We start from the raw sequence: 20226 nt of genomic DNA, 5'->3' as shown, positions 1-20226 counted from the left end.
AGCCAAAAAATTTAGAACTTTATCAACAGGCACTGAATATGGGTCAAGACTGTAGTCTAGTGACCATTCAGTAAATTTTAGCCACATGTTATATTACAGTTTTCTAGTTGAAGGTTTATAATGGGTCAGAATGATGCACTGGACTTGGGAGGAGAGAGCAAGATGCCTGGTGATCATGGGAACTGGAGAAGCCACACACTGAGCTTAAAATGCTGCAGATTCAGATGAACCAGTCTGCTCCGGGTGGGACAACAGATCTGGAGCTGGGTCCAGCATCAAGAGTTTCTGAAGCAGATGAGGCCAAAGGAAGGGAAACCAAACCTGCCAAGGACAGAATGGGGCAATGAGGACTATCCTGTTCTTCGACCTGTTGGCTTTCTTTAGAAACTGACATATTAGGGTAACTTCCAAGCCTGCTGAGTGATCAGCTTCATAAGATTGTCAGAGGGTGGAGAAATCTAAGAGGTAGAGGGCTGGGCATGAAAAGCCTCCAGGTATACTGATTCCTCCGAGGAAGGCTGGAGGAAAATCCAGCCACTCTTCTGTTTAAAAATTTCTAGGATGTCTCCAAAGGAAACATCTTCAGGTGTGACTTAGGGGAACCTTTCCCCTCACTGAAACTATTATCTTCTGTGAAAGACTCTTCAGGAGAGTCCAAGTGCTTCCTCTTGCACTTTCTCTTCAAAGGTACCTCTTCAGTGGGGTGTTCCAGAGAGGTACCTGAAGATGACAAAACCAATGTGGTTTGATCCTGAGACTTTTGTGCCCTCTGTCCCAGGGAAGAGACTGAAGGAAGCTCCAGTCGAGGGGATGGGCAAGATGTTTGTACTGACAGGGATGGCAGAGACTGTTTGCGCACCAACAACAAGGCCCTCTCCATGGCCTGGAAGGCAGGCCCTGTAGAGGGATGGGAGCTCTGAACCAAAATAGACTCCTTCAGAACCATGGTCTCTCCCTGCACTGAGGAAGCCGCCTCTGAAGCTGAAGCCAGAGTTAAGCTTACATATGCCGATACACTGAGGGGCATGACGGCTCCAAAACCATGAAAAGTCGAACCCTGCCCCACAGAACAGAAAATGAAGCCTCGACTCCAGGAGGTCTCTGGGTCCTTGAGACCCAAAGAACTCAGGGCAGCTATTGGTGCAGCAGAAGCTCTGACCAGCACCAAAGCAGTTGAAGCTGGGAAAGCCGGTACCAAAAGCTACCAAAACTCAGGTGGAGTCAAAGGAGGAATAATCAGAAGTGTGGAAGATGGTAAGGTTCCAGAGCTAACATTGCTTTGGACCAAGGAAGGGGGTAAGCTCCTCGCTGTAAGGAGCTGATCCACCAGTCTCATGATGTCAGATTCGTATAAACTCTTGGTGGATCGAATTGAGGAAGCTGATGGAGATTTTGGTGGACACGTTTCCAGCAAATGACAGAGGACGATCCACAAAAGGATCCACTGAGGGAGAATATTTGGTACATGGTACATATAAGAATGAAGGATCCTTGGGTTCCAGACACTTGGCTGGAACTGAAGTTGCATCTTTTGTTGTCGTTGACACTGAAGATATTGGCTCCAAAGAAGATGGTGCAGAAAGAGGCGCCACCGACACAGAGTACTGAACAGTTTGGCCCACCAGGTCCTAAGAAGCTGCTGGCACTGAGGGAGAGACTTGGCCATTTTAGTTGGGGGTTCTGATGAAGGTGTCCAAACCAAATAATTTATTTTCTTAGGTTTGGATGATGAAGACGAACTGGCTTCAGTTTTCAAACCAGATAAGGAACCTCATCCAGTTCCGACTTAAGGAAGCCTTTCAAAACTAATATATTTTTATGTTCAATCACAGTCCTGTGGCTAAAGTTGTGTCAGATAGCACAGTCCTCTTGTAGATGGACCACCAAGACAATACACACACAGGGTGTGTCCATCAGAGTTTAGCATCTTCCTGTCATACTTTTACGACCTCTTAAACCCAGAAGTGCCCTTGGAGGGTTTGTCAGCCATTACTAAAGACAAAGGCCACAATACACACACACACATACACACACAAACAGTTGTACTAGCAAGTTATGGAAGAAAAAGGCCTTTTTTTAAAAAGTAAACAGGGAGAAGTACCAGACATGGTATTCAAGAATACCCAAAGGTAAAATGGAGAAAAGTACCAATGATGATACTTGAGAAAAAACTACCTAATGGTAGAAAAGGAAAACACATGCACACACAAGTTAAAGTATTAAAGGGGAGAACAAGTAGTACAGGTAAGAGAACAGTCAGAAGAAAAGAATTAGAAGAATTCAGTTGAAAAATAGCTTTTACCCAAGAGCTCAGAGAGAACGCATCTGGCACTATGAAGTGGCAAACGAGATCGGAGGTAATTTGGGGAAGAACATTACTGGTAGAGCTTAGCTCTAGAGTTTTGGAAGGCACGAGCTGGAATGACAGCAGAGTCGGTTCAAAGGCTTGGAACCAAGCCCCACAGTCAAGGATTACATGAAGACTAACAACATCAGATCAAATGTTAAGTATTCTTGTTTATGGTTACGATATTTAAGTGATGGTATTCTATTTCTTGGCAATGTTAAGACATCCAGTGCACTTTCTGAAATGATGTGATCAAAAAAATAATATGCTTCCGTAATGGAAAATCATCTCTTACCTGTTTTTTTATACTATGCAATGCCTTATACTTCCTGAAGCTAAACCACTTCCATTCCTACTTGTCTCCATGAATTCAGATGAGTGAAGGGTACTAAGTACCTCTGTTCCCATAAACAGAATGTTATTGTTGATCTTCTCAATGAACAAATACAGTTACAATAAACATTTAGGAATTACTCACTGCAAATTCTACTATGCTAGAGGTGCCATTTCAAAACAGTCACAATAATCTTCACAATTCTATATTCGGCACTATGGTAGTAGCAGCAGAAGAGTCATTAAACAAACATCTATTTATTTAATTCTAATTTGTCCTTTGATGACCAGGTTAGTCCCACTAGGCTAATTCCCTCTTTTCAGGGGAGACCAGAGGTGGTATTTATACTATTATACTCTGATGCAGTTATGTCCAGAATAAGTAATGTGCTATATTACAATCCACTGACAGTTTCTAAGGGGATTCAATAATCTAGTCCAGGTACCACAAATTCTATTCACAAAGTCTGCAGAGCACACATACGGGAGGAGAAACTACTGATTGGGTTTTCTTTTGTTTTCCTTCATATGTTCCTCTTCATGTCTGAAGGCAAGCCATTAAATTTACACATAATCGAACTTCCAAAATATCGAACACCATATTTTCTAACTTGGAAGTTTGAAATGTGATATTATCTAAAGCTCAGAACAGCAAATTTTTTCCCTGGGAAAAAATTTGGTGTTCCGAGAAACACACACACACACACACACACACACAACACAAGCACACCAAAAACCTATGTCTAATATGGGGGGCTTTATCCCCCCCACACACACCCCCGATGTGCAGGGCTGTGCCCCCCATACCCCCCTACTTAAATATACCAACTCCGAGATTGCACCACAGTGGAGGAAATAGCGAAGCTGCCCTGGGTAAGAATTTGATGTTCCGCAGCTTCGCTATTGTGAGCGTTCGCGGTTTTGTGTTCAATGTAATGCCATTCGGCATTATGTGCTTTCGTGGTTGTGATATAAACTCGTTTACAAAGTAGGCCACAGTTAGGTGGATCTTCCAGCAGCAGCAAGTAGTGCCACAGCTCTTTGTGTTTTTTTAGGTTCTAAAGCAGCTTCAAAACAGGCCACCATTAGATGGAGCTTCTGGCTTCGATGAGCAGTGGCAGATCTGTGCCTTTTTAGGTTTGAAAGCAAGTTGTGCATCTTCAAAGCAGGTCACCATTAAAAGGAGATTCTGGCACCATACAGACATGGCTCTTGCTGTGATGTAATTAAGTCAAAGCTTCCTGTCTAGAGTGATGAGGCTTCATCTGATGCACAGACAAGTGATTTAGCAGGTCAGATGAGCCCCTTCTTTTGTAAATTTCTAGATCCTTCATTTCAGACATCTGGTGATGGCCAATATCTCAGTGTTCAATGTCTGTTTTTTTTTTTTTTTTTTTTTGATTATTATACACCTGCTCCATGTCTTTGTAGTATTAACTTTGACTATCATGGGATCTCTGGTCATCTCAGAAATAAGACTTCACTGTGTTTCATGTGACTTTTCCTTTGACAACCAGAGGGTCTCTGACTGACACTGAGCCAAGAGTGCCAAGTCTGGTTTAGGAGTTGGGTATATATGACATCCAAACATGCAGTCCCAGTGCACTAGAACTAATGGCTGAGAAGTAGTGTTCCAGTGATGGTGACATCTGCCTCATCATACTTACCAAAGTCTGTATGGCAGAATTCCTACTAGATGCAGAGGATTTTCCATGGGTATCATTGGTATATTGCTGCCCTTTAAATGATATCAGAAAGTCAATCAGAATGCCCAATTGTAGCAAACTAAGAATGATCTGTATGCCACTATCATGGGTGACTTTCTGCAGACCATTTAGTAAAAACACAGTGAAGAAGTTTCTCAAAGAAAACGCCAACACAAAAGACTGCATGCTGAATCACAATGTCTATGTTCACAGACAGCAGCAAGTACCAATGCAAAGGAAATGCTGTCTCCAGATCTGTCTCTTCATAATAAAACTACAGAGGGTCTCTCACAAGGCCATGAAGTAAGTGAAAGTTCCAGACACAAGATTACCTTCTGCAGAGGTGTCTAGTGTACCACAGAACATGTCAGATGGGGAAATATATCAATATCAGAATACTGGAGGCCAGTCATAGATGTACCACAGAACATGTCAGATGGGGAAATATATCAATATCAGAATACTGGAGGCCAGTCATAGATGTACCACAGAACATGTCAGATGGGGAAATATATCAATATCAGAATACTGGAGGCCAGTCATAGATGTACCACAGAACATGTCAGATGGGGAAATATATCAATATCAGAATACTGGAGGCCAGTCATAGATGCTGTCACTTTGTCCCTCTCTAGTATACATGATGAACAGCCAAAATGAACAGGAAAGTAAATTGCTCAATAAAAGCAGCCAAAACCAAAAAAAAAAAAAAATAGAGCAATTCCACTGGTATTTTTCACACGAACAAGCTTTATTGAAACACACTTTCTTCAGAATAATCACCACAGATGCGTTTTCGTCCTATAATGACTTCCTCAGATGAAACAGAGGTGATCAAAAAGGTATGCATTTCTGTTTCATCTGAGGAAGTCATTACAGGATGAAAACGCATCTGTGGTGATAAGAGCGTTTATGGTTTTATTCTGAAGAAAGTGTGTTTCAATAAAGCTTGCTCATGTGGAAAAATACCAGTGGAGTCGTGCCTTGGTGGAATTGCTCTATTTTTTTTTTGGTTATAAATGATGAACAGGTGGGGTAGTTCGTTTATATCCTTTATTACATAGAAACACATCAGGATGGATAGCAGCATTACAAAATATAAACAAACTGATTAACTGACAGACTACAGACATGGATGTTTACATCTCAACAGCTCAATACAAAATGGCAGTCAGGCTTGCATGTGCTCAGTATGTGTAGACTTGTGCAAGCTCCTAGAAAGCTTCTTACAGCTGTACACACATTTATCTACATCCTCCCTCTTAAACAGACTGCCCTCAATGAAATTACATTGGAGTAAGACATGCAATAATATAGACATTAGAAACAAACAATGATTATGTCCAAGTTACTGTGCATCTGTAACATGGTCTGGAAATGCAACCCAGTCTAGTAATATAGTAATCAGAACTAGGTTTAGCAACAAGGACAGTCTTCTGTGAACAACTCGTATCAGGAACTTCAGGATTCATCTCAGGAAAAGGGATATTTATTGGAACTTCCTCTGGAACTGGATCAATGGATAACTCACTCTGAGATAATGAGTCTTTCTCACAGGCTAGGTCCTGTGGTACAGGCTTAGACACTGGCATCCAATATCTCTGATTCTTCCTAAGCTCAACTCCTTGTGATTCCACAATGTACGATCTTGGCTCTGAACAAATACTCTTCATGACTCCAATCCAATCATAGTCTTTGCACGTTTGCATTCTCACTCTCTCTCCTTCATGTAACGGACTGAGCAATTTGCTGGATTTGTCGTAATAAGACTACTGGGATAGGCATTTCTTTTCAAAAAAGCCAAACAGTTGCAGAACAAAGCTTAGTTCATAAAGCCAATGCTGGATACAATATGAAATAAACCAGTATTAGCATTGCTTGGTTTATTTCATATTGTATAGGCATTTCTTTAACAGATAGGCTTTCACTGATCTTAGCACTGATTACTTAGTGAATCACTTAGTGATTCTTAGCACTTGGAACCAATAAACTACAGCTGACTAGTAATAGGTTCATACTAGGCTATCTACCCTAGGGCATTTATAAGCCTAGCCAGAGTGTGTTTGGCTTTCGCCACCCATTTTAAATTAATTTTGCTATGCCTTTTTTTGAGGTTAGTATACTGTGCCTCTGTCTAACAGTGACACAGAAGTGATAGCCGGGGTAAACCTACGATCTCCCATCCACTCATCAAGATTCCTCTAATGTGGCTCTAGTTTGTCTCAACAGAAGTCTCTGGGCAGGTGAACCAAGATGTTTATCATGAGGAATATTTCTGAGATCCAAGAGATTCAGCAAAACACTATTTTCTCATTTCGACTTCTCAAGTAACTGTTCGCACATTGAACTGCATGTTCTGCCAAACCATTTGACTGCAGGTACTCAGGACTACTCGTAACATGGATAAAGTCCCACTCTTCAGTGAATCTTTTCAAATGCTAGCTAGTAAACTCTGTGCCACTGTCAGAAATAACTTTGAACGGACTACCATGGACTGCAAAGTGACACTTCAACTTAGTAATGACAGTACTAGATGCTAGCTTAGGAAGTAGGTCAGTCTTGAACCAATTGGAATAAGAGTCTACTAACACTAAGTAATGCTGACCATTCCATTTGAAAATGCTAGTGGCTACTCTCAACCAAGGTAGTTCAGGAATCTGGTTTAGCTGAAGTGGTTCCACTATAGATGTGGCTTTGTACTATTACACACAGAACAAGATGAAAGAACTCTCTCAATGTCTTGTGACATAGAAGGTAAAAATACTAGTCCTCCCGCCTCCTTGTAATAGGATCAGTTCCTGGGTGGCCACAATGCAGGACAGTAATATACTCTTGTTGCAAGGACTTTGAACACTCACTTTTGGACCTTTCATGATGATACCATTGTCAGATAAAATTTCATCTCTGTAAGGAAAATAAGGTTGTACTTCTTGAGCTAAACTAGATTGCTTTAATGGCCATCCTTGACTGATAAAGTGGTTGAGCTTCTGTAAAACAGGATCCGAGGCTGTGTGATTTTTATGCTCATCAAGACGTGTGGAACTAAAATTTCTCACCTCCATGTCTTCAGAATCAAGTCTCATTCTCCTGCTGTTCAGTGGTATTTCTGAGAGATCTGGATAATGCATCAGCAAGATAAATAGGTTTGCCTTTTGTGCAGACAAGATTAAAATTGAACTTCTGCAGTCTCAACATCATATGTTGCAATCTGGCTGGAGCTGTATGCATAGGCTTTCTCAAAATACTGACTAGAGGTTGGTAGTCAGTTTCGATATGGATAGGTCATCCATAAATATAATCATGGAACTTTGAACATGCAAACACAATTGCCAACAGCTCTTTCTCTATCGGAGCATACTGCATTTCAGTGTGGGTTAGAGATCTGGATGCATAGGCAACAGGTTGATCCTCTTGAAGAATGATTGCACCAAGACCAAATTTCGAAGCATCACAGGAGAAAGTAACTGGTTTGTGAACATCAGAGTATCAGGGAGTTGGTGGACTGGCAATTCTCTGTTTCACAGGATCATAAGAAGTTACTAGGCTATTGGCCCTGAGGCCCTTATAAGCTTAGCCAAGAATTTAGACCATGTATAGACAACTCAGCACCCGATGCCCCTGTCCAGCAGGGACACGTGGAATCCCAGCAGGGACATGTGGAATCCCAGGGCTGTATTTTATTTCCAATCCAGTTATCCAGGCTGTACTTAAAAAGGGGTAAAGAGGTACTTGCTTGACATGGACAGGGAATCTATTACACAGATGGGGGCGTCTCTGGGTCACAAATCTGTCCCTCCAACAAGTCCTATTAAAGTCACAGACCAGACTGAGACCATGTGTGCGAGTTACTCGAGTGGAGCTTGACTTGCGGATATACAGCAGTCCCATCAAGGCGAGGTCCGAGATCGCTTTGTAGCAAGGCAGAGGTCATCTCTGAGGAGTCTGTATAAAAGACAGTAGAGGGATAGGGCTTTTAGCCTATCTGTATATGGTAGATCTTTGAGGCCCTGGATTCTCCTGGTGAGGAACCTCTGTGGTCTCTCCAGCTGCTGCATGTGCTGTACGACGTACACACCGAATTGGCGCTGTACTCAATAATGGGCCTTATAAGGGAAGAATACAGGGATGTTTTGACCTCCTTGTCTCTGGATGACATACCGTTACTTATGAGGTCGGCCATGTAAGAAAGCTTTCCATATAGTCGAAGCAACATGGTGGTCAAAAGTTAGGCTGCTATCAATCTGGGTGCCCAAATCCCTCATGACTGCCTGCATGCTTAGGCCATTTGTTATTAATGTGATCATTTGTGCGGACGTCACTCTCCCCAAAGAGGGTGATGATGCATTTTTTTGTATTTAGCTTGAGGCCATGTTTCTGGCACCAGTCATTTGTTTGGGTGAGACCCTCTTGGAGGATGACCACGTCACTAGGGGAATTAATGACGCTGCCCAGCTTGCAGTCATCTGCAAACATGGTCAGCCATAGCCCACTGGTTTTGGCCTGCACCTCAGAAAAGTATATCCCAAATAACAGAGGCCCTAAAACCGAACTCTGGGGTACACCACTTCATACGGGGTCTACTGCTTGAGGCGGCTTTCCCTCTTTTGACTAGATGGGTTCTATCAGTGAGCCAGTTAACTACCCATCTGGTAACATATGGATTGATGCCATCAAATGGACTCTGGTGCTGTTCCAACCATGACCAGGATATACCTTTATGTGTCAGCTCTCCATGCAGCGCTGCTAGTTCGCTCAAGTCTGAAATGAACTTGCCTAGACAGGTATCCATGCCAAGAAAGTGTTGAAGAGTTTGAGCATTGGAGCTGGCATCTCAAGAATAGCGGTTTGCTTGGAAGGGTCTGGTCTGAAGCCTAAACTGGTAAACAGATGACCAACATAAGTGACTTCTTGTGGCCTGAACTTGCATTTCTGAGGATTCACCTTAAGATTCACTTGTGCTCTTTCCAGAACTTTATTGAGGTTCCTGTCATGCTCTGCTTCACCATTACCTCCTTCTAAAATATCATCTACTATAATAGCACAAGAATATCCTGAAAAAAATTGCTCCATTTCACACTGAAAGACTTCACTTGCAGAATTTATCCCAAATGGCATTCTCAAAAATTTGTACCTGCCAAAAGGAGTACTGAATGTAGTCAGTAAGTCAAGCAAAATTTGCCACAATTAACTCTTTGCATCTAAAACAGAAAAAACAGTGGCATTTGGCATCAGAGATGCAACTTCAACTGTACGCATTGGATGATGAGGTCTTTTTAGTGCTTTGTTCAAATCTTGTGGATAAATACATATTCTGATATCATCTGATCTTTTCTTATGAGTTATCACCATGGAAGATACCCATTTCAGTTGGTTCATTATCAGGACAAATTATACTTTGTTGCATCATTTTAACTAACTCGGCTTTGACTTTGTCCTGTATAGCTACTGGAACTTTTCAGGCTGGCCTGACAACTGGGCTGACATCTGGGTCAAACTTCATGGAGTACACAACTGGAAGCTTGCCTAGTTTGTCTTCGAAAAGATCAGCATAGGTAGAGAAAATATACTGGGTGAAATTAAAGTAGTGGTCTTTCAAACTAACATGATGGACTTCCTTACAGAATGAAAACAATCCCATTTTCAAACTGTTTTTGAGCCCTAATAATGACTGCACATGCCTTTTGACCACATAAAATAAGTCATAGCTTCTCCCAGCACAGTAACATGAAAGTACTACTGAGCCTTAAGTTTGAATTCCTTCACCACCATAAGTAACAAGCTTTGCACACTTTTGCGAAATCAACCTTCTCACCAACACATACTCTAGCAAATGTTTCTGCAGACATAACATTGCACTTTGAACCCATGTCAACTTTGAGCTCTATGGGTTTTCCATTTATACGAACAGTACAAAATACTTCATTCCTTGCAGAGAAATCTACTGCATTGACTGTTTCATGAAGCACTGACACACCAACAACGTAAAAAAGTAGGGTCACAGCTCTCTAACTAATCAACTTGCTTCTTGGAATGTTCTCTTTTAATAAAACAATGTATGCCTTTTGATTTACAAAACCTTGAAATTATTCCATTTATTGTATTTGTGACATTGCTGACCAAAAGCTAAACATTTTTCCCTTTTAGGCTCATGACTTCCACAACAGTTGGCTATAAAACTGGGTGCGTGCCCATTCTTTGAGTTTGTGCATGCTTTGGAACTTGCTGGAAAGCGAAGGGTTTTCCCTGATACAGCTGCAGGGTTTACAGCTGCTGCCATGTGCTTGGGCCTGTTTCTTTTAACCATGTGCTGCATAATACCAGCATGAGCTTTAGAAGTTACTGGAAGCATGTATCTCTCATCTGTAAGCATATCTGTGTCCTTTTCTGTAAGCTCATATCTGACAAATCTCAATGGCCTCATTCAAAGTTAAATCACTGTCACAAAGCAAAATCTTTCTCATGGCACCATCTTTAATACCACACACAAGTCTGTCTTTTATCAATTCATCCCTTACGTCACCAAATCTGCATGTTTTAACTTTGTTTCACAAATCAGTTTTATATGCTGCAAAAGTTTCACCAGGCTTTTGAACCTTGTGTAAAATAAGTGCCTTTCTATTTTAACATTTGTTTGTGGGTTGCACATTTCTCTAAATTTACGTTTCAAGCACTCTGAGTCTTCCCTCGATTCAGCCAGTACAACTATATGACTTGTTTTCCCCTCTCCTGCAAATACAGCAGGTGCATACAGAAATGAATGCTTCCTTTCAATGGCTTCTGAATAAACTAAATTAAGCAAAATGAATATCTTTGTATGGACATCTTTATCAGAAAATGCAGTCTGTATGAAAATATCATACTCTTGCTCAAACAGTCTCCAGTTCTCTGCAATATTATTCTCAAACACAAGTGGAGCTGGTCTATGAAATCTTTCAGCCAATGCCAACAAATTATGCCCAAACGCAATGAAAAATATGGCCCTTGTAATTATATATGAACAAGTTTCCTTGTGTGGCTGCAACAACATTCAAATGCACAATGTGTGTGTCTTTCGGCTTTTCCCGGTTAGGGGTCGCCACAGCGGAACTCCGGTCCGCTAATGATTGGCAGTAGAGTTTTACATGCTGGCTTGCCGGGCCTAACGCACAACCTTCAACGAAGGAACGCCCATTCACGCATGTCGTCACACAGTAGACGCTTTAACTGAGAATCGAACGGGCAACGTCTAACTGTGAGGCGACAACGCTACATTCAAATGCACAATAAACTCTATAAAATACTGTACTTTGCAAAATATGCTTTGAAATGGCTGCATTTTGCAAAATAACTACTGTAATACTGCACAAACATACATACACTTCAGACAACTTGAATAGCTTTGATTAATGCAAAAAAGTAGTGCTTGGCAAATAAAAATGCGGTCATTTCCCTTATTTTATTCATTTTATGCAATTCAGACCATATTTCAAACATTTTCCATAGTTATTCTGAATATTTCTGTTAATATCGTAATTTTGAATATTTCTGTTACTTAGAAATTTGTTTAGTGTGTTCTGAATGCCTCATTTCATATTTTGCAAATAAACAGTTTGGCCAAGTTTTAATACCTGAAATTCATTTCTGACCTGTTTTGTGAGTTATACGTGCAGTAGGGATGATTCACTTCTCTATATTCCTCCAATCGTAACTTAGTGCCTCTCGGTCTCAAAGCTGAGGAATCTGGACTCCATTCTGGCACCATGTCGTTCGTCCCTCTCAAGTATAGATGACAAACAGGCGGGGTAGCTCATTTATATGCTTTACTACATAGAAACATCAGGATGGATAGCAGCATTACAAAATATAAACAAACTGATTAACTGACAGACTACACAGACATACATGCTTACATCTCAACAGCTTACTACAAAATGGCAGGCTCGCACATGCTCAGTATTTATACACTTGTGCAAGCCCCTAAAAAGCTTCTTAAAGCTGTACAGACATAGTGATCTACAGACACCTTCGAAAATTTTGTTTCCGAAGGCAGATATGCAAGAGTAAATACCCATTATTCATTTTGTAGTTTGTATTAATTCTAACATTAAAAAATTCTTTGCTGAGGAAAAGATTGACTGCTTGGAACAGAGAGAATAAAGGTAATGTAATTAATACTTCCTGACTTTGGCTACTCAACAGACATCTCTTTAAACGATTCTTCAGCATGCTGGGAATCATCTAGCCAAGAAGCCACTCAGGATATTAAATTTGGCAAAGCAGTACACCTTCCACAAGGCTTCATAATTTAAGCAGTCAAAAGCTTTTGTTAAATCACTGATAGTCATCTGTGGATCATGGTGCTGTTCTAGAATGGATGGTCTACTCTGATCTCGTATACTGTTTCAAATATGATGCTATGGAGCAAGGAAAAAAGTCAGTCTGTGCCATTCTGATTTTTTCATAATACACAGGGTTACAATATTATGTATACCCTTTTACAATAACTATTTACACTCATGTGCACGCACTTTTATCTGTTCTCTAAATAATCTTATTACTAATGTTAAATAATTTAAATACTAATGTTTGAGGAAAAGAAAACAGGTCCATTTATGTTGTATAAAATGCTGTTAGCAGAATGACAGAATAGGTCCTCTTCTACTGTACCCAGTGTTACTGTTATTTCCAAATATCATATCTCTTGGTTCACACACTTTGGTTCAAAGTCACATACATTACTGCTTTGGTTCACATACCTGCTGCCTGTTGCAATGAGCAACTGGTCATACTGCTGCACACTCCCATCTTTAAATTTCACCATCTTTTTGGATGTGTTCACAGCTACTGCCTGAAGTCAGATAAACAAAATGGAATGTTACTGATGTGACGTGCTAAACATGTTCATACATGTACTTACTTTTCAAGGTTGCTTCACAATCTCTCTTTCACTTAGGATGCTATTTGCAAATTGGTTTAAATCTTTAATCCAGGCCATAACTTGACATTAATGTCAGTAAAAGAAACATGCTGAATGAAACCTGCATAAATGCAAAAGTCACAGACTGTGACAGAGCCATTTATACACTTGTGAAATAGTATTCAACAGATAATTTGACAGGGAAGAGATGGTAAAAAGTGAAAGGTTAAACTGAAAAGGAGTCACAGTCAGGAAATTTCAGTACAAGAAAAGGCAAGCAAAATGAAAATGGGACCATTCTGGTTCTTAATAACAGTTGATGGAAAGGTAAAAGGACAGCAGAACATTGCTCAGGGAGTGCAAAGAGACAATACTAAATACCGAAAACAAAGGTAAAATCTGAATTGTTTGCAAAATGATAAAACAAGAAAAAAAAACAGAACCAGCAGTACAACTATGAAGCACTTTTGTCTTTAATAATACAAAAACAATTCTTGAGAACAAAATGCAAATCAACAATATGCACTTAAATGAAACCGAAAGGTCATGTGGCAAAGGACAACCAATAAAAACTTCAGTTGCATTGTAATACAACTAATATTAAAAATGCAACTGAAACAAATAATAAATCCACAGTTACTAATTTAGCAAAAGCGTATGCTTATAAAATATATGATAAGGAGAATGACAAATTACCTCTTCTTTTTTTTTCTTCTTTTTTTTTTTATTAATAAGAAACATCTTAATAAAGGGGTACAGGAAATTAAATTTCTTGGGTGGCGTAAGCCAGGGAACCTTGTTGGCTAAGCTTACTTAGGCCCTTGGGCTGATAGCCTAGTACCTACCTATGATACAGTCAATCATACATTTAGATAAATGTAAACAAACCATATTGAGATAATCCCAGTTGCAGGTATTTTACATCACAGACCATACTAACATAATCCTAGTTGCAAACATTATACATCACTTACAATCTACCCAAACATTGTCAAACATTACATAGCTCATTCAAGTCCTGCCTTCTTTTAAACCTCATTTCTCCCTTGTATGTTACTGTTCCCCCATTTCCATTTTTCCTATGTAATTTGCTGCTACCCTTTTTTAAAGATCCCAATTTCAGTTGTTTTATCTCTCTCACTATATTTACTACTTCTAGTACGGTTGGTATAAACTTTTGATTTCCTTTTTCTAATAATTGTTTTTTGGCGGCCACCATAATTAGACTTATCAAGGCCTTACTATGTCTAGGTAATTCCAATTCTGTATCTTAGCTAAGAAAAATAATTTCCCCAATTACTTCCATTTGTTCACCCAGTATCTCTGACAGAGTAGTCTGCAGGAAATCTTTAAGTCTGCCAGCGTATTACATTCCCAGAAAATATGCTCCCAATTAACCTCTTTCCTCCCCATCACACCTCCAGCATTTGCTGCATACCTGAGGAAAAATCCTCTGGAGTCTATTTGGGGTATAAAAATATCTATGTAAACATTTCCAAGCAACAATCCTAAATTTTCTACATTTTGTTGCATATTTGGTAGTCACACACATCTTCCCAATCATTTCTAACCTCCTCTGATTGATTCTCATAATTATTGTGCAATATTTTATATGTTCTACTAATTATTCATTTTTAATGGCAGCTTCTGTTCTAGATTTTACTAAAAACCTGCCAGTGCTGATCTTTCATTTAGGACCCCCCCCCCCCCAATTTCTGTCTGTCTAAACTCTAATCTGCAGTCCAAATAAATTCTTGGCATCTTCCCATTTTGTTACCTTTCTTTCTTTAGTTACTTGCTCCAAATACATTGGTTTCACTGCCAGTTTTCTCGAATAAATTTCAGCCCCACTTGCCTATTGTCTGAATCCCGAATTGCAGTCATCCCTATCGGTAGACTCTTTCTCCACTCCCGTGTTGGCTTAGTTTTTAGAATGCTTTCTGCTACTTTATGCATATAATTTTCTGTACAATTATAGTTATTCTACTTAAAGGTCTACATCCAAAATCCCAGTCTATCCTAGTTTCTTGAGCTTCTCCTCGTTTCATCATCATCCCTTTCCACTTTGAGTTACAGGCTTCTGCTTGCACTATGTATAGAGTCTTAACTGTGTAGCTTTGAAATACCTCTTCAAATCTGTAATCCCAGTCTGCCTTGTTCTATTGGAAGAATCATCTTATCTCACCTGACTCTTGCTGTCTTCCACTTCCAGATAAAATCCTTCAGCTCTTTATTAATTGCTATCCACAACTTCTCCTCTGGTTGGCAAACATATTCCTGACCTGTATATAAGACTAAAGGGGCTAAAAACATTTTAACTTATTGTACCTTACTATCCATATACCAGAGCTTCCAATTTCGCATTTTTTGTATCATCTTTTCTTTAGTCTCTTCCCACATATCCTCAGCTGCCACACTGGAATCATTCTTAATCCATACTCCTAAATACTTCATTTATCATGTCCCCATAAATATAGATATTGCTGAAACAATTCATGAGTGGGCACATAATTTACCACTATTGCCTTTATTTTAGCTTCATTAATGTTGTATCCTAAAAGATATGAAATGGTCTCAAAATATTCCACAACACTGTAATGCCCTTTTCTGGTTCTGTCAGGTATAAATTAATATCATCTGCAAACAGAGACAACATTTCTTGACTAAGATACCAATTATATCCTTGAATATGAGTCCCTTATTTTCTTTGCCAATTACTCTAATAAATATAATGCAAATAACAGTGGAGAGAGAGAATACCCCTGCCTGGTTCCTCTGCTCAAGCAGAAATTCTCAGAGAGAACCCCCACCCACTTTATTCTTCACCTTTGGTCCCTCATATATCCTCCTAATCAACTTATAATTTTATCAGGGTATGCAAATGCTTTCATTGCCCTGCTCATAAAGTCCTAGCTTAATCTGTCAAATATTTTCCCTGCAAGACCCACCAACAACAGTGGTATTTTAAGTTCATAAGTGTTTAACAGACTAATGACCAGAAGGCCTTTCTAAGCCTAGCCAAGCATCCCAACTCTCTGACAAGTTCTGATACCCTTGGTAAGTGTAAGCAGGGGTTTGGGAGATGAAACATTTACAGGTTGCCTGTGTCCATTAGAGACATAGGTGCCAAACCAGGGATGAATTTCCTGTTCACCATCCAAATGTCCAAGTTGCACTTGAATTAGGTTAGGGAGGAACTCCACTTCACATAGATGGGGAGCCTGTTCCACAGGCAGGGTAGTCTCTGGGATAGACACTTTTTCTCTCCAGCAGGCCCTATTTATATCACAGGTAAGGTTCTAGTCTTTAGAACGGGTAATTCTGGTGTCTGTTTTGTGGATATGCAGGATAACAATGCCCTGTATGCCAAGCATGGATTTCCCCTCAAAATCCTGTAGGAGACAGAATACAGGGACAAGGCCTTGAGGCGGTCTGCATAGAACATTTTACTTAAGCTCTGCATTCTTTTAGTGAGGAACCTCTGTGGACGCTCCAGTTGTTGGATATGCCTGGTTAGGTACATACCAGAGAGGACACTGTACTCAATGACAGGTCTGATGGATGGCAAATACAGTGGAACAATGACTTACTTGCCATATCTTTGTTTACAAGTTAGATAACATGAACCCACAAAACAAACTTGGAAAATAACAAAAAAGTATGAACACGACCTGGATACACTCCAAATATAATTTATTCACAAATAAAGTAAGCACTTTTGTACAGGATAGTACCTGTACTTCTTCAGGCAAGACTGTCTGAAGAAGTACAGGTAGTATCCTGTATGAAAGCGCTTACTTTATTTGTGAATAAATTATTTTTGTTGTTTGTTTACAAGTTGCTCAACACAGAATGACTTCCTCATGACCGCAGACACATGATGGTCAAAGGCTAGATTACTATCTATGTATTTCCATAAGTCCCTGACTACCGGGTCAACTCTAAGGGGTGTGTTGTCAATATGATTGTTACCAGGGATATATGACTTCCCAAAGGATACTATTATGCATTTCTTGGCATTTAGTTTTAGTCCATGGCTTTGACACCAGTTGTTTGTCTCTGTCAGCCCCTACTGGAGAACATTTGTGTCAGTGTGGGATTCAATGACAGTGCCTAATTTGCAATCTTCTGCAAATTTAGTCAGCCAGAGACCACTGACATTGGCCTTGAATTGAGAGAAGTAAATGCCAAAAAGAAGCAGTCCAAAGACTGATTGCTGAGGGACTCCACTTGTGAATGGCCTCTTTGTAGAGGTGGACTCCCCAGTTCTAACTTCCTGGGTCCTCTCTGCGAGCCAATGGGCTATCCACTGGGTGACATACAACTTTATACCCAACCTCTTGAGTTTGTCAACAATGCCCCAGTGGGGTATTGTGTCAAATGCCTTGGCTAGGTCAAGGTAGGCAGTGTGAACAATTTTGCCCTCATCCATTGTTTTGGTTACCTTCTCAAAGAAGTACACCAGGTTGAGTAAGGATGATCTGTCCTTGAGAAAACCAAACTGGGTTGGATCCAGTGTCTATATCTCTACTGGTCATTTCCATGATGCTTGTTAACATGGCTTTACATACAACACTAGTGAGACTTATGGGTCTGTAGTTTCCAGGGTCTGTAGATGGCTCACCTTTGTGCAGAGGGATGACTGTTAATGTTCTCCATTCATGAGGCATGAAGCCTGTTTGGAGACTACAGTTAAACAGTAACTCCAGAGGTCTTGATAGGTCATGCTTCATGCTATTTAGAAGGCATCCTGAGATATTGGCTGGGTCCACTGATTCAGTGTTCTTGGTCTTAGAGCATTAAAGGACCTGTTCCCTAGTGAAAGTAGGGGGAGGTATATTTGATGGTATTTCCTGGGGGAAGAGAGGGGTCAAGTTGGAGCTGAAGTTATCAGCCAGGAGGTTTGCTATATCTTCTGGCTCAGTACAAGTGGCTCCATTTACAACTGTGTATTGCCTTTGAGGTTGCAGACATAGCTAAAGAATGCTTTGTGGTTGTCCTTGACCTAAGAGGCCAAACGTACCTCAAATTTGGCTCTGGTAGACCTTATTAGTCCTCTGGGTTGTTTGTTTAGTTTGATAGGAGTGCTTTTCTCATGCTGGGTGCTGTGCCTCCTAATTTTTGTCAAGATTTTCTTCTGTTATACAGCCTATTGATTTTGTGATTCCACCAGGGTGGCTTGTTGCTTGAGTTAGTTCTGTACTTCTTCCTGGTTCCTGGTAGGTACAGCTGCCTCTATGAAATTTTGCCAGGTTATCACTTGATAGCAGGAGGTTAGCCTTAGAGTAGTTCCTGAATATTCCCAGGTTTAGCAAGGGGTCCAGGTTTTATTTTTATTTCAAAGGAGACCATTTTGTGGTCTGACCTTACCAGGGACGACATTACAGTAGGGGGTGTGCAGCACTCTTCCATATTAGTGAGGATCAGATCCAGTATGGTTGCACCCCTGGTTGGTGTACTGACTATCTGGTTTAGGGTGTTTGTATTTACAAAATCCAGGAATCTCTGTGCCTGTATATTTGGTGTCATATAGGATTCTCAGTTAATAGTGGGATAATTAAAGTCACCCATGAATATGGTACTGGGTTGGATGGTTAGTGTTTCTAATAAGTTTAAATACATGGTATGGCTTTCCCGGATAATAGAGGGGGACCTACAGCTTGCAAGGAAGTACTGGATTTTGCCTATGGTGATTTGAACGTGGAGCATCTCAAGTGCATTGTCCTGTTTGATCAGCCTTGAAGTATATTTATTTTTGATGTAAAGAGACACACCTCCACCTTTAGTCCCTGCCTGTGAAGTAGCTAGTCTAAATGTGTGGAAGGCATTATAACCTTGCACTGTTGGCGTGTTCTCCGCAGCTTTAAACCACGTCTCAGTGACTGCACAGATTTCAGCATTCTCTAGGATGAAGAGAGCTTATAGGGAGTGGAGGTATTTGTTTATACTCCTAGCATTGAGCAACAACACCTTTAGATTTTCTTGGTTTTGATTTGCTATGTCGGAAGTACTTTCAGTTTGGCATTGCCTAAAATAGGCACTATTGGGGAAGAAAATGTTTTAGCTAATATTAGAAAGCCTAGAGAGGAAACGTGCAAACCATCCCTGACAAAACAGCATGGTCTGTTGACCATCTCTCCTCCCATGTTGACAAATAGTGCACCCCCTTAGAATGACACCAGAAACTAAGCCAATTATTAAAATCAATCATCTTTTGTTCGTACTGTGGCATCATCCCTGGAGAAGTTAAAATGCTGTTCAGTGCTAGACTCATACCAGGCTAAGACATATATTCTGAAAGCTGTTTGATGTCTCTCTTCATATAGCCTAGGGAGGTATGTCTCGAGTCATTTACTCCCACATGGACTATGACTGAGTCATATTGGTACTTGTGGTCCAATGACTTGAGTGTGTGCGTAATGTGGTGGATCCTAGCCCCCTGATAAGCAACTGACCATGACTTTCTCCTTACTCAGCCTGGTGAGAGGGACACTGATGTGTCTCATGACAGTCTCCCCAATGACTAGAATGTTGGATTGAGCTTGCCTTAGGGGCTTAGAGGTAGAGGCTCCATGAGGTGTAACTCTATGTGTTGATGTGGGTGTTTTGAAACAGTGCATTTGGGGCTGCTGAGGGTACTTGTTATGTGTACTTCATCTAGGACATCTTTATGGTTTAAGAAAGTTACATTTAAGTGCCTCAGCATATGTGAGTTGATATGTCTGTTTGAATTGTGTGTGATAGGTGCAGCATGTGTACTACTAACAACCTTAGTGACATTAGGCATACTTTTATGTGAGAGCTTTGCCTCCAGTGACATTGGGTAAATATATGTCTCGCATACCATACCAATTTGGTTGTCAGTAAACAAGGCAATTTCTACATTGCCTCAGGATGCCCATATTCGCCAAGCTGGTAATGGAGACAGTGGGAAAGTTCATATC

The 20226-nt window shown here is 40.4% G+C and overlaps 1 protein-coding gene across 4 annotated transcripts in view; it reads right to left on the bottom strand.

Annotated features, from left to right (window-relative positions):
* Nucleotides 1-20226, bottom strand: part of LOC122787576 (apoptosis-inducing factor 3-like) — a 1199414-nt gene that overhangs the window by 683616 nt on the left and 495572 nt on the right. For all 4 annotated transcript variants that reach the window (XM_044054360.1, XM_044054361.1, XM_044054359.1 and 1 more), the window contains one exon: nucleotides 13122-13213. In XM_044054360.1, coding sequence (XP_043910295.1) covers nucleotides 13122-13213 — 92 coding nt within the window. The remainder of the gene's footprint in view (nucleotides 1-13121; nucleotides 13214-20226) is intronic.

The sequence above is a fragment of the Protopterus annectens genome, chromosome 13.part0 (genome assembly GCF_019279795.1).
Source record: "Protopterus annectens isolate FY-2018-M chromosome 13.part0, PAN1.0, whole genome shotgun sequence".
Classification (NCBI taxonomy): domain Eukaryota; kingdom Metazoa; phylum Chordata; order Ceratodontiformes; family Protopteridae; genus Protopterus; species Protopterus annectens.
The sequence above is the reverse complement of the archived record's forward strand: the minus strand, read 5'-3'. Positions and strand labels throughout refer to the sequence as shown.